This window comes from Colobus angolensis, unplaced genomic scaffold (genome assembly GCF_000951035.1).
Source record: "Colobus angolensis palliatus isolate OR3802 unplaced genomic scaffold, Cang.pa_1.0 Scaffold119, whole genome shotgun sequence".
NCBI lineage: Eukaryota > Metazoa > Chordata > Mammalia > Primates > Cercopithecidae > Colobus > Colobus angolensis.
This window is the reverse complement of record NW_012113030.1, coordinates 789,829-805,400: the sequence shown is the minus strand read 5'-3', so window position 1 is coordinate 805,400 and position 15,572 is coordinate 789,829. Positions and strand designations below refer to the sequence as shown.

At 36.4% G+C, this 15,572-nt stretch overlaps 1 protein-coding gene across 6 annotated transcripts in view; it reads left to right on the top strand.

Annotated features, from left to right (window-relative positions):
• RALGAPA1 (Ral GTPase activating protein, alpha subunit 1 (catalytic)) overlaps nucleotides 1-15,572 on the top strand; it is a 281,300-nt gene that overhangs the window by 211,447 nt on the left and 54,281 nt on the right. For all 6 annotated transcript variants that reach the window (XM_011925953.1, XM_011925962.1, XM_011925949.1 and 3 more), the window contains one exon: nucleotides 7,842-7,997. In XM_011925953.1, the coding sequence (XP_011781343.1) occupies nucleotides 7,842-7,997 (156 nt within the window). The remainder of the gene's footprint in view (nucleotides 1-7,841; nucleotides 7,998-15,572) is intronic.

Here is a 15,572-nt window from a genome sequence, read left to right as displayed (position 1 = left end):
TATTTAGGTTGTTTCCATATCTTGGCTGTTGTGAGTAAAGCTGCAATAAATATGGCAGTGCAGGTATCCCTTTGATACACTGATTTCCTTTTTTTTGAATAAATACCCAGTAGTGGGATTTATGGATCATATTAACCTGCTTTTTTACCTTAAGTGAGCTATTTAAGCTCTGTATGCCTCTTTACTTATTTGTCAAAGGTAATATACTTTTTTACCCAACAGAGGTGATGTGAAGTTCAATTGAGCTTATATATGTGAAAATGCTTTGAAAAGTACAAAAAAAAACCCTAAGTAGATTTTCTGTTAAAATGTAAAATACCATAAAAGTATTCGTAAAAGTAAGGGAGACATGAAAAAGAACAAGTTAGGAATATTTACACTTCTTGATTTCAAAACTTAATACAGAGCAATGCTAATCAAGGTAATGTGGATAGATCCTGGGGCAGAACTTAGAAAAAAAAAAAAAGAAGATAGTGTAGTACTGCTGGTACAAGGATAGACATATAGATCAATGGAATAGAATTGAGAGTCCAGAAATAAACCCCATATTTGTGGTCAGCCGTTTTTGACAAGGGTGCCACAACCATCCAATGGAGAAAGAATAGTCTTTTCAACAAATGGTGCTGAGACTATGAGCCATATGCAAAGAATGAAGCCAGACTCTTACCCCATACCATGTACAAAAATTAACTCCAAATGGATGACAGACCTAAATGTAAGACCTAGAATTTTAAAACTTTAGAAGAAAATATAGGAGTAAATCCTTGTGATCTTGGATTTTGCAAAGGATTTTTAGATAAGACACAAAGCATGAGCAACAAAGACAGACCAGATAATTGTACTTTATTAAAATTAAAATTTTTGTGCTTCAAGGTGAAGTCTGATAAGAGACTAGTATCTAGAATATACAAACAAGTTATACAAATCAATGATTAGAAGATACCCAACTAAAAAATGGTCAAAGGACCTAAATAGACATTTCTCCAGAAAAGATGTATAAATGACCGATAAGCACATGAAAAGATGCTCAACATCCTTTGCTGTTGGGGAAATGCAAATCAAAACCATAGTAGGTATCACTTCACACCCATTAAGATAACTACAATCAGAAAGTCAGGTAATAACAACTGTTGCCTAGGATTAGGAGCAATCTGAACCCTCATACACTGCTAGTAGGTATGTAAAATGTGTAAACACTGTGGAAAACATTCTGGCAGTTCATCAAACAGTTAAATGTAGAGTTGCCATATGACCAAACAGTTCTACCCCCAAAGTATATACCCAAGGGAAATGAAAGCATATGTCCATGCAAAAGCCTGGCCATGAATGTTCATGGCAGCATTATTTACTCTAGCAAAATGGTAGAAACAACCCAGATGTCCATCAATGGATGAATGGCTAAACTGTGGTGTATCCAATAAAAGGGAATATTATTCAGTCATAAAACAGAACAAAGTGATTATGTGCTACAGCATGAATGTACCTTGAAAACATTGTGCTAAATGAAAGAAACCAATCATCAAGATCACATATTAATGGTTCCTTTATATATAATATCCACAATAGGTATATCTATAGACACAGAAAGTAGGTTAATGGTTGCTTAGGGCTGGTTAGGGGCATGAGAGAGGAGGGGGGTGACAACTAAAAGATATGGGGTTTCTTTGGGAAGTGATGAAAATGTTCTATAATTGACTGTAGTGATGACTGCACTTAACTGTGAATATCCTGAAATCCATTAAATTGTACAGAGGAGATTTCCACTTCTGGGAAAGTCAAATAGATATACTTTCTATATTCTTCCTACTGAGTACAATAAGCATAAGACATTACATATAAAACAAGCATAAGAAGACTCTGAAAGATGGAGAGAAGACAGAATAACTAGGGACTTTAGGACTGAAGAATGACATAGTGGTGCATTTTCTGTATTTTCTTTTTTGCCTCATATATCCCAGACTTGGAGTTGAAGAAGCCAGCAACCTAGAAACACCAATGGGTGCAGACAAAAAGCACCAACCAAAGCCTGCTCTTTCTAGCTAAAGGACCAGGAAAGGAGCAACCTAAAAAGGCAGAAAAACATTTAGATAATAACTGCACTACTCCAGCCAAACACCACAGAAAATTCCTTGACCCCATCCCCACCCTGACAGCAAAGGTCAGGTAAAGAGCCTAGACTTGCATCTTCATGAGGCTGTAATGAGGTGCCCCCGACACCACACTGGAATAGTATCAAATAGTGCCGGAGAAGGCCAAGTAGAAATCCAAGACTTTCATGTCTACCAGTTGGTAATGAGTCTCCCGTTCACACCTAAGTGTCAGTGGAGACTACATGGGAAACGTAGAATTCCATTGCCACCAATATTATTGAGGCACCTGCTCTCCACTGGAGTCATTGCACAGGAGGCTTTATGGAGAACTGGGACTTTTACCATCACCCAGGAGTAGTGAGGTCACCCTTACCGCTGTGTCAGTGAACATCACATAGGAAGCTAGAACTCCTGCCTCCGCATATCAGTAATGAGGATCGTCCCTGCTTCCCAGGTGTCAACAGAGATTGAGTAGAGAACATATAATTCCACCTCCACCTGGCAGAAACAAGTCAGCACTTTCACCTGATTCTCTGCTCTTTTCCCTGGTACAGCAGTCTTCAAACAACCAGCTAAAACAAGAATTTTAAATAAGATCCAGAGTCTCATGAAAATGTGTACATTTCAGTAAAAAGTTACACATCATATCCAGAACCAGGAAAATCTCAAACTGAATTTTAGAAAAACAGCAGATGCCCACACCAAGATTACAAATATTTAAAGCAACCTTGATAGAAATGCTTCAGTAAGTAATTGGTAACACAACTGAAACAAATGAAAAATAGTCTCACCTAAGAAATAGAAAATGTAAAGAACAATCAAATGAAAGTTTTAGAGTGCAAAATATAATAACTGAAATAAAAGACTCTAGTTGCACCCAACGACCAAGTGGAGTGGGAATGGGGGTACAGAAGAATCAGTAAACTGGAAGATAAAATAGTAGAAACAGCCTGGACAGCAGAGAAAATAAACTTAGGCTGGGCATGGTGGCTTACACCTGTAACCCTAGCACTTTGCAAGGCTGAAGCTGGAGATTGTTTGAGCCAGGAGTTTTGAGACCAGCCTGGGTGACATAGTGAGATCCCCTCTCTACAAAAAAATACAAAAATTAGCCAGGTGTGGTGGTGGGCACCTGTGATCCCAGCTACTTGGGAGGATGATGGGAGGATTGCTTGAGTCCAGGAGGTAGAGGTTACAGTGAGTAAAGATCATGTCACTGCTCTGCAGCCTGGGTGACAGAGCAGACCCTGTCTCAAGAAAAGAAAAGAAAAAAAAAAAAAAGGAAAAGAAAAGAAACCTAAAAATAATGAACAGAGCATCAGGGACCTGAGGGACATTAACAAAAAAAATCTAGCATCCTGTTATCTGAGTCAAGAAGGAGAGGAGAAAGAGCCTGATCTGAAAAAATACTTGAAATACTTGAAGAAAGTGCTGAAAACTTCCTAAATTTGGTGAGAGACTTAAAGCTGTAGATTCAAAAAGCTCAGTGAAACCCAAACAGGATAAATCAAAAGAAATCTATAGTAACACATCATAATTTAATTTCTGAAAACTAAAGACAAAAATTCTTGAAAGCATCCAGAGAATAAGTGTACCTTATCTGTCGGGGGGAAACTATTAGAAAGATAGCAAATTTCTTATCAGAAACTGTGGAAGCCAAGGGAAGTGGCATAGCATTTTTTTAAGTGCTGAAAGAAAAGAACTGTCAACCCAGAATCTGGTGTGTTTTTTTTGTTTATTTGTCTGTTTATTTGTTTTGAGGTGGAATCTTGCTCTGTTGTTCAGGCTAGTGTGCAGTGGCGCGATCTTGGCTCATTGCAACCTCCACCTCCTGGGTTCAAGTGATTCTTGTGCCTCAGCCTCCCAATGTAACTGTGATTACAGTCATGCACCACCACACCCAGCTAAATTTTTTTGTAATTTTGGTAGAGACAGGGTTTCACCATGTTGGCCAGGCTGGTCTCAAACTGCTGGCCTCAGGCAATCCTCCCGCCTCCCCCTTCCAAAGTGCTGGGATTACAGGCACGAGCCACTGTGCCCAGCAGACCCAGAATCTGACAGCTCACAAACATATCCTTCAGGAATGAAGAGAAGGTCACAACATTCTCAAATGAAGAGAAACTTAGAGAACTTGTTACTAGCAGACCTACCCTAAAGCAATCACTGAAAGAAGTTCTGTTAATAATAGAAAGCAAATGATAAAAGGAGGAACTTTGAAACATCAGGAAGGCAGACCATGGCAAGAAAAAATGGGTAAATATAATCAATGTGCTTTCTCATCTTGAGTTGTCTTAATTATTTTTGACTGTTGAAGCAAAAATTATAACACTGATGTGTTTTCAAATATATGTAGAGGAAATATTTATGACAATTATATTTCAAATGGGATGATAAAGGAACATACAGTAAGGTAGAGTTACTTTACTTAAGCAGGTAAAATGACAACACTAGTAGGCTGTGATAAGCTATGTATATGTAATGTAATACATAGAGCAACCACTATAAAAGTATACAAAAATGTACACTCAAAAAAATGATAGATAAAAACAGAGTTCTAGAAAATGTTCAAGTAACCCACAGGAGGCAGGAAAAGTAAAACAGACAAATGAAAAACATAGAAAATAAACAGAAAACAGAAAATAAGATGGCAAGCTTAAGCCCTAACCTGTCAATAATTACATGAAATATAAATAATCTAAATGTACCAATTAAAAGAGATTGGCAGAGTGGATTAAAAAATATGACCCACCTATGTGTTACCTAAAAGAAACTCACTTGAAATACAAGAATATAGGCTGGGTGCAGTGGCCCACACCTGTAATCCCAGCACTTTGGGAGGCCAAGGTGGGCTGGTCATCTGAGGTCAGGAGTTCGAAACCAGCCTGGCCAACATGGTGAAACCCCCTCTGTACCAAAAATGCAAAAAGTAGCCAGGCATGGTGGCGGGCACCTGTAATCCTAGCTACTCAAGAGGCTGAGGCAGGAGAATTGCTTGAACCCGGGAGGCAGAGGTTGCAGTGAGCCAAGATCATGCCACTGCATTCCAGCCTGGGTGACAAGAGCAAGACTCCATCTCAAAGAAAAAGAGAAAAGAAAAAAAGAAAAAAAAAAATATATATATATATATAAAACAGTATAGACTGGCAGAAAGTTAAAAGATAGAAAAAGTTATATTGTGCAAACATCAATCAAAGAAAAGCCAGAGTGGCTGCATTAATATCAGATCAACTTTAGAGCAAAGAAAATTGCTGGAGATCAGAGGGACATTATATAATTATAAAAGGATCAGTTCACCAAGAAGACACAGCAACGCTAAATGTGTGTGCGCCAAACAACAGAGCTACAAAATATGTGGCACAAAAGCTGATAGAACTGAAAGAAGAAATAGAGAAAGAAGAAATAGAGAAATTCACAATTACAGTTGAAGACTTCACTCCTCAACAGTTAAGAGAAAAACTAGACAAAATCAGCAAGTACATGGAGGAATTTAACAACAGCACCTACCAACAAGATCTAATCTATGTATGTAAAATATTCCACCCAACAATGGCAGAATATACGTTATTTTCAAGTTCACACAGAACGTATACCAAGATAGATCATACCCTGGGCCATAATACAAGCCTCAACAAATTTAAAAGCATTGAAATAATAGGGTATGTCCTTGAACAACAGTGGAATCAAACTTGAAATCATTAACAAAAAGATAACAGGAAAATCTCCAAACACTTGAAAAGGTTATATCCTATGTCCTTCAATTCATATAACATTCTTGAAATGATAGTTATAGAAGTGAGGAACAGATGAGTGAGTGATTGCCAGGGGTTAAGGAGGGGATACAGTAGAAGGGAAGTGGGTATGGCTCACATAACAGGGCAATATGGGGGATCCTTGAATTTTTGAACATGCTCTGTCTCATAGCTATATCAGTGTCATCAGTATCCTGGTGGCGATAGAGTTTTGCACCAGGGGGCTCTGGGTGAAGTGTACATGGGATTTCTTTTTAATTTTTTCATTTCTTCATGTGACTCTCCATATGTTTAATTTAAACAATGGAGATCAGCAAATGTTAAGTGTTTACAGCAAAGGAACACTAAACTGAGACTTTCTCCTTTATGTTATCAGAGAATTTACCTGAAAATAAGTAACTTTCCGAACTAAAGTAAAACAAAACAAAAAATCTACCTGGAGATACTATTTGTCACCTATCAGATTAGCCAAGATCATAAAGTTGATAATATACTATATCTGAAAGGATATGAGGGAAACAGGCATCCTCATACATTGTTGGTGGCATCTGTGGAGGGCAACTTGGTAGTGTGTTTTAGAATTAGAAGTCCACATGCCCTTTGACTTAAAGTTTCACGTATAACTATTTGTCCGTAGCTCTACTTTCACAAATGGAATGTGATATGAGTTCAGTGTTATTTGCTGCAGCATTGACTGTGATAGCAAAAGACAGAAAACAACCTAAATATCCTTCAAGTAGGGAACTAAATTACTGTACATCAGTAAAATGAACTTCTGTGAAGCCAGGAACCAAACATGAGGGCTCGCTTTACTTACTAATAAGGAGTATTTTTCAAGATATATTAATTCCAAAAGCAAGATGCCAAATGTTTTATATGCATCTACTGTGTGTATGTGCACACAAACGTGCATGGATGTGTGCACCTAAACATATAAGAATTGAATTATATATGCAGATAATATTTTTCTAAAGATACTTAAATTGCTTTCTGAGAAGGTAACTGAGTAGTTGCAGGTGAGAGACATGGAAGGAAGAATTTTGGTATGCTTTTTTAATACTTTAAAATTTTTAATTATGTAAGTGTATTACTGAGTTAAAAGTAAATTTTAAACTGAAAGAGATTGAGGTACTCTTACAGTAATGGCATAAAAAGCTAACAATCATATAGTATTCAGCCATTAGTAACTGATAATGATATTTGAGATGTGTTCAGTTCACATGGTGCAGGGATTTTTTTTGTAATTCTCCATTTTACCTGTTATTCTCATATTTTTATTGTAAAGCATATATACAGATGGTTTTCTCTAAGTAGGGAAATACTGTTGATTTTTAATTTTTTTTTTCTTCTCCTTTATTTCCCTAATTTTCTGCAATGAACACAAATTATTGCCTTCTGTGCATCACACAGGTCCGGGGAATATCATCCAATGCAACAACCCAGATGTTAACATGTATTATATTTATAATCAGAAAATAAAAATTGTTTTAAAATCTTTATACAGATCACTTTGTTGTTTTTTAAATGTAATTAAACTGTAGTTCTGCATTTCTAATTGTTGTGGACTGTGATAAGTACTAACAGATCAGGAAGCCAGTTTTATAAGTAAATACAACACACCGAATTAATCATTTTGTCAAACGATATTACTGTTTTAACTTTTCCCCAAACTATTTCCATACTTGATTTTTTTCTCCCTGGCCTTGGTGTGCTCTGACAGCCTTTATAATTTACCATTAACACCTAGTAGGCTAACAAAAGATGCATAGTACACAGCAGTTGATACCTTTCCTAGTTAACTCCTACTAATTAGAGATCCTCAAATACTTAAGAAGTACCAGTACAAAGAAATCAATTCTAACAATTCTGGATTAAGTATTGGTTGATAACACGCAAAAGACTTTGTTCCCAATTTTTTTTCTTAAGCAAGAAGTTTGAGTCTTTCTCAGTACTGTGTTTGGGTTTTGTTTAATTAATTTATGTGGCTCTTCATTACTTCTAGGTAAATCTTACAAACCATTGTGGTTTTATGGGAGGACTACAAAAAAACAAAAGCACTGGATTGACCACTCCATATTTTGCTACCTCTACAGTAGAAGTAATATTTCACGTGTCAACAAGGATGCCTTCTGATTCTGATGATTCTTTGACCAAAAAAGTAAGTGCTGAGAAGTGCTTTCAAATTAAAATGCTCATAATTGAGGCAGTTAATACATAAAATACGGAAGTAAGAAATTGAATTGATCAAGCACTGTTTCTGGTTATAGTACACCACTCCACCCAGTGCTGTCTTGAAAATAGATTGGTTGTACAGCAAACTATGTTTTCTTGATGGAACAATGATATGGTTAAAGGTTGCAGTCTTTTTTAAAACTTTATTGTGTGTATTTAGGGTTTACAACATGATGTTGTGGAATACATATAGATAATAAAATGGTTACTATATTGAAGCAAATTAGCATATCTATCAGCTCACCTAGTTTTTTTGTGTGTGTGTATGACAAGAACAGCTAAAATCTACTTATTTAGCAAAATCCCAAATACCATACAATTTTTATTGTGCATTAAATCCCTAGACTTGTTCAACTTACATATCTACTACTTTGTATCCTTTGAGCTCCGTGTCCCCATTTCATACCCCTCTCCACCCCTGGTAACCAGTCTTATTCTCTATCTCTGTATATTTTCTCCTTATATTTTTTAGATTCCACATATAAGTGATATCATGCAATATTTTTTCTTTCTGTGTGTGGCCTATTTCACTTAGGACACATAATGCCCTCCAAGTCCATTCGTGTGTAGGAAGTGGCAGAATCTCCTTTTTTAAGGTTGAATAATATTCCATTGTATGCATAATACCACATTTTATCAGTTTGTACGTTGATGGACAGTTTTGCATATCTTGGTTATTGTGAATAATACTGCAGTGAACATAGGAATGCAGATATCCTGAGGAGATAGTGATTTAGTCTCCTTTGAGTAGATGCCCAGAAAAAGGTTTGCTAGGTAATATGGTAGTTCTATGTTTAATTTCTTTAAGAACCTCCTTTTTTTCATAATTGCTGTACAGTCTACATTTCTACCAACAGTGTGCTAGTGTTCCCCTTTCTCCACATCTTTACCAATGTTTGTTATCTCTTACCTTTTTGGCAGTAGCATTCTAATGAGTATAAAGTGATATCTCATAGTGGTTTTAATTTGCATTTCTGTGATGATTAATGTGATTGCTGAGCCTTTTCATATACCAGTTCACCATTTTTATGTCATCTTTGAATAACTGTCTGTTTAGATCCTTAGCCCAGTTTTTAATCAGGTTATTTATTTTTCTGCTATTGACTTATAAGACCCTTATAAATTTTAGATATTAATCCCTTAATAGATAAGCAGTTTGCAAATATTTTCTCTCTGTAGGGTGCCTTTTCATTTTGTTGACTGTTACCTTTGTTCTGCAGAAGCTTTTTAGTTTTATGTAGTACCATTTATTTATTTTTGCATTTGTAGCCTGAGCTTTTGATGTGATGTCCAAAAAAATCATTGCCAAGGCCAGTATCAAGGAGCTTTTCTTCTATATCCTCTTCTAGGTTTCATGTCTTATATTTTGGTCTTTTCTCCATTTTAAGTTGATTTTTGTATATGGTGTAAGATAAGGATCCAGTTTTCTTCTTTTCCATGTGGAAATGCCATTTTCCCAAGACCCTGTTGAAGAGACTATCCTTTCCCTGTTGATCTTCTTGGTGCCCTTGTGAAAAATTAGTTTACTATGTGCGTTTGAATTTATTTCTGGGATCTCTGTTTTGTTCCACTGGCATATGCTTCTGTTTTTACGCCAGTACCATACCATTCTTATGCCTGTAGCTTTGTAATATAATATAATATAATGTAATATTTATTTCTTTTTAGACAGGGTCTCACTCTTTCACCCAGGCTGGAATGCAGTGGTGCCCAATCACAGTTCACTGTAGCTTCAACTTCTGAGCTCAAGTGATTCTCCCTCAGCTTCCTGAGTAGCTGTAACTATAGGCACTCGCCACCGTGCTGGCTCATTTATGTATTTTTGGAAGAGATGGGGTTTTGCCATGTTTCTCAGGCTGGTCTCAAACTTTTGGGCTCAAGCAATCCCTCTTCGGCCTCCAAAAGTGCTGGGATTATAGGCGTAAGCCACTGTGCCCAGCCTGTAATATAATTTTAAATCAGGGAATATGATGCCCCTTTGTGGTTTTTTTCTCAGTTTAGCTTTGGCTATTTGAGGTTTTTTTTCTGTGGTTCCATACGAATTTTAGAATTGATTTTTCTATTTCTGTGAAAAATGCCATTGGAGTTTTTATGGGGATTCCATTAAATTTGTATATTTCTTTGGGTAGTATGAACATTTTAACAATATTAGTTATTTCAATCTAAGATATCTTTCCATTTCATTGTGTTTTACATTTCTATCATCAATGTTTTATAGTTTTCAGAGTATAAATCTTTCACCTCCTTGGTTAATTTATTTCTGAGTATTTTTATAGTATCATAAATTGTTTTCTTGATTTTTCAGCTAAGTCATTTCTTGATTTTTCAGCTAAGTCATAATTTGTATATATGTTGTATGTTGATTTTGTATCCTGCACCGTTACTGAATTTTTTTTTTTTTTTTTTTGAGACGGAGTCTCGCTCTGTCGCCCAGGCTGGAGTGCAGTGGCGCAATCTTGGCTCACTACAAGCTCCGCCTCCCCGGTTTACGCCATTCTCCTGCCTCAGCCTCCCGAGTAGCTGGGACTACAGGTGCCCGCCATCTCTCCCGGCTAATTTTTTGTATTTTTAGTAGAGAGGAGGTTTCACTGTGTAGACCAGGATGGTCTCGATCTCCTGACCTCATGATCCACCCGTCTCGGCCTCCCAAAGTGCTGGGATTACAGGCTTGAGCCACCGCGCCCGGCCTCCGTTACTGAATTCATATGTTACTTGTAACACTGTTTTCATGGAATCTCTGAGGCTTTCTACATAGTGGATCATGTCATCTGCAAATAAAGATAATTTCACTTTTTCTGTTCTGATTTGGATGCCTTAGATTTCTTTTTCTTGTCTGATTGTTCTTGCTAGTACTTCCAGTACTATCTTGAATAGATACAGCAAAAGTGGGCATCCTTGCCCTGTATCAGATGTTAATAGAAAAGCCTTCAGTTTTTCCTCATTGCTTATAATGTTAGTGAAGGGTTTTTCATAAGTTACCTTTACTGTGTTGAAGAACTTTCCTTTTATACCTAAACTGTCAAGAGTTTTACTCAATAAATGATGTTGGACTTAGTTGAATGCTTTTTCTACATCAGTTGAGATGGTCACATGATCGCATAGTTTTTTTTTCCGTTAATGTGATGCATTAAATCAGCTTTGCATGCTAAGGATAAATCCCACTTCGTCTTGATGTATAATCTTTTTGATATGTTGTTGGATTGGTTCAGTTTGCTAATATTTTATTGAGGATTTTTGCATCAGTGTTAATCAGAGAAATTGACCTGTAGTTTTGTTTCCTTCTGGTATCTTTGTCTAGCTTAGGGATTGAGGGGATGCTGGCTTTATAAAATGTGTTTGGAAGTACTCCCCCTCACTCTTTTTTGGAAGAGTTTAAATATTGGTAATAATTCTTTGACCGTTTGGTTGAATTCAGCTGTGAAACTGTCTAGTTCTGGGCTTTTTGTTGAAGGTTTCTAATTAATTCTTCAATCTCTTTGTTATTGGTCTGTTCAGACTTTCTGTTTCTTCCTGATTCAATTTTGGTAGGCTGTTTTATTCTAGAAACTTATCCATTTCCTCTAGTTTATCCAATTTGTTGGCATACAGTTGTTCATAATAGTTCTTTATGATCCTTCTTATTTCTGAAGTGTCTGTTGTAATGTCTTCACTTTCATTTCTGATTGGTTACAGTCTTAACAAAGGATTTACCTTCAAGAAAATAGGGATATATTAGTCTGTTTTCACACTGCTATAAAGATACTACCTGAGACTGGGTGATTTTTAAACAAAAGAGGTGTAATTGACTCACAGTTCCATAAGGTTAGAGAGGACTCAGGAAACTTAAAATAGTGGCAAAGGCAAAGGGGAAGCAAGGAACGTCTTACATGGCTACAGGCAAGAGAGCTAACAAACGGGAAGTGCCACACTTTAAAACCATCAGCTCTCATGAGAACTCATTCTCTATCACAAGAACAGCACAGGTGAAACCTTCCGCATAATCCAGTCACCTCCCATCAGGTTCCTCCCTTGACACATGTGGATTACAATTTGAGATGAGATTTAGTTGGGGACACAGAGCCACACCATATCAAGGGATATAACAAACTGAAAGATTTCTGTGTTTGTTTACGTTGGTAAAATTATATTTCAAGGCCCTTAGTACATGGACTCAGATAGAATGTTTATATTGATTGAGGGAGAAGAAAAAATAAAATAGAAATTATTCCAGGCCAGGTGTGGTGGCTTATGCCTATAATCCCAGCAATTTGGGAGACCAAGGTGGAAAGATTGCTTTAGCCCAAGAGTTTGAGACCAGCCTGAGTAACATAGCAAGACCCCCTACCAAAAATTTAAAAATTAACCAGGCATGGTGGCATGTGCTTATAGTCCCAGTTACTTAGGAGGCTACTGTGGGAGGATTGCTTGAGCCTGGGATGTCCAGGCTACAGTGAGCTGTGATCACACCACTACACTCCAACCTGAGTGACAAAGTGAGACCCTATCTCAGAAAAACATACATACATACATACATACATAGCACTTAAAATATAACATGCTGTATCCCATACATTCGGGCTAAAACTAATGTAGCAAATAAGTGGTATTCAATTGAAATAAATCTTGCTACCTTAGAATCTGTAAGGGATATCGTAGAATGATATTCATGGTCCACAACTGTTCAAATTTACACCACCATTTTGCTGTAGCTCACACAGCCATTGAAAAGTCATTGTAGCTACAGAGATAACCTCAGAGTACAGTTGTATGTATTCAACTCATATTTGGTTTTGTGAGAAATATTTTTAAAAGTAAAACTTTATCCAACATTTCTCCTTTACCTCTTCCTTCTCCTCCTCTTTCTTCTCAGTTTGTTTGTTTTTGCCCCAGGGTTTTACTGAAAATCCTGTCCTCAGTTTATCTAAAACTATTACTAAATGTAACCAACTGAATATGATCAGCCATTTCACTTGATACTCTGTTGCCTGATATCAAAGCTCTTCACACTTCACTAATAAGCTTTGAAACAGGGTTATTAACCTACTGTTTTTGAAAGGAAGTTTAGGAGTCTTTACAAATCTTTTATAAGATTTGATTGACTACTGTATTGGTCTGTTTTCACATTGCTATAAAGAATACTGATACTGGGTAATTTATAAAGAAAAGAGGTTTAATTGACTCACAGTTCCATATGACTGGGGAGGGCTTGGGAGACTTACAATCATGGTAGAAGGGGAAACAGGCACATCTTATGTGGCAGCAGGCAATAGAGAGTGTGAGCATGTGAAGGAGTAACTGTCAAACACTTATAAAACCATCAGCTCTCATGAGAACTCACTACCACTAGAACAGCATAGGGGAAACTGCCACCATGATCCACCTCCCACCAGGTTCCTCTCTCAATACCCAGTGATTACAATTCAAGATGAGGTTTGGTTGGGGACACAAAGGCAAACTGTATCAACTACCTTTTATGCCTTTTGTTTAGATTTTAGAGTATTGTTAGAAATTGCCTAATAAATGGATAATAGCTAGGAAAACTAATATATGAGCACTATTTAGATTGCAATGAGTGGTGGGGTAGAGGTAATTAATAAGTCTAGGAAAGCGTATTCAGTAAAAAGTTTGCTACAGAATTTCTTGGCATATGCTTTTTAGAAGTACGAGATAAGACATCAATACTGACAATGGTATATGATATTAAATAGGATTGGAATAAACTGAAGGTTTGTTAAAACTTCACGTAAACCATTTTTTCCAGGAATTCATCTTAAATCTCTTTGAAAATAAATCATACCCAAAGTAGACACAATTGTAAGTATAGCGTGAAAAGATAAATAAGCCAGGCACAGTGACTGACACTTATAATCCCAGTACTTTGGGAGGCTAAGGTGGGAGGATTGCTCAAGCCCAAAGTTCGAGGCCAGCCTGGTTAACATAATGACACCCTGTCCTTACAAAAAAAATTAGCCAGGCATGGTGGTGCATGCTTGTAGTCCCAGCTATTTGGAGGCTGAGGTAGAAAGATTGCTTGAATCCAGGAACTTGAGGCTGCAATGAGCCAAGATTGTACCACTGCACTCCAGCCTCAGTGACAGAGTAAAACATGTCTCAAAAATAACTAACTAAATAAATAAATAAATTTAATCATGGCTTCATAGACATAACTTCTAAACCCCAATGCAGACTGTAAAATTAATAATATATTACTATTCTACTGTCCTACAGTAGTGACTGTCTTTATATTTCTCATATATTTCTTTTTTAAACATTTATTTTTTTAATTGATCAATTGAAATTGTATGTATTTGTGGTATACAACACATTTTGATATATGTAAACATTGTGGAATAGCTAAATCAAGCTAATTAAAATATGCATTACTTCACATACCAGTTTTTCATGCTGAGAACACTTAAAATCTATTCTCTTAGTAATTTTCAAGTTGTTTACAGCATGTTGTTCTTAACTATAGTCATTATGTTGTGCAGTAGCTCTCTTTAACCCATTCCTCCTAACTGAAATTTTGTGTCCCCTGACCAGCTTCTCTCCAATTTCAAACTCTTCCCCATAAGCACTGACTCTCTCCATTTAAGGAAAATGACATATAATGAAACCAATTGTATTTTATCATCAACCTTATAATGAAACTATGAAGGATATGACATTATTTGAAGGCCTGCTATATGTTGTTTTGCTTAAAGTCGCAGTTTCCAAGAACCTATTGATGACATTGTGAGGACTTACTGTACTCCATCTTTCTATGAGTTCAACTTTTTTAGATTCCACTTAAAAGTGAGATCATGCATTGTCATTTTGTGCCTGGCTTAATTTACCTGACATAATGTCCTCCAGGTTAATCTGTGTTTTTGTAAATGACAGAATTTCCTTCATTTGTAAGGTTGAATAGTGTTCTATTTTGCATCTGTACCACATTTTATTTATCCATTCATCAAATTATGGACTCTTAGATTGATTCCATATCCTGGTTATTGTGAATAAGGCTGCACTGAACGTGAGCATGCAGATAATCTCTTTGACACACTGATGTCATTTTCTCTGGATATATACCCAGTAGTGGGATTGCTGGATCATAATGATAGTTCTAATTTTTAATTTTTTGAAGAACCCCCGTATTGTTTTCCATAATGCCTGTACTAATTTAAATTCCCACCACCTATGTACCAAAGTCTCCTTTTTTCCACATCCTTGCCATTACATTTTGTCTTTTTGATAATAGTCATTCTAATAGGCTATCTCATCATGGTTTTAATTTGTAAAAATTAATAGTATCTTAGATTGAAAACCTAAGAGTGGAACAAACTAGATTATTTTCTATTAAAATGCCTTTTTTTTTTTTTTTTAAATTACGCAGTCTCAGGTATGTCTTTATTAGCAGTAGGAGAACAGACTAATATAATAAATTGGTACCAGTAGAGTGGGGTGCTGCTGTAAAGATACCCAAAAATGAGGAAACAACTTTGGAACCGGCTAACAGGCAGAGGTTGGAACAGTTTGGAGG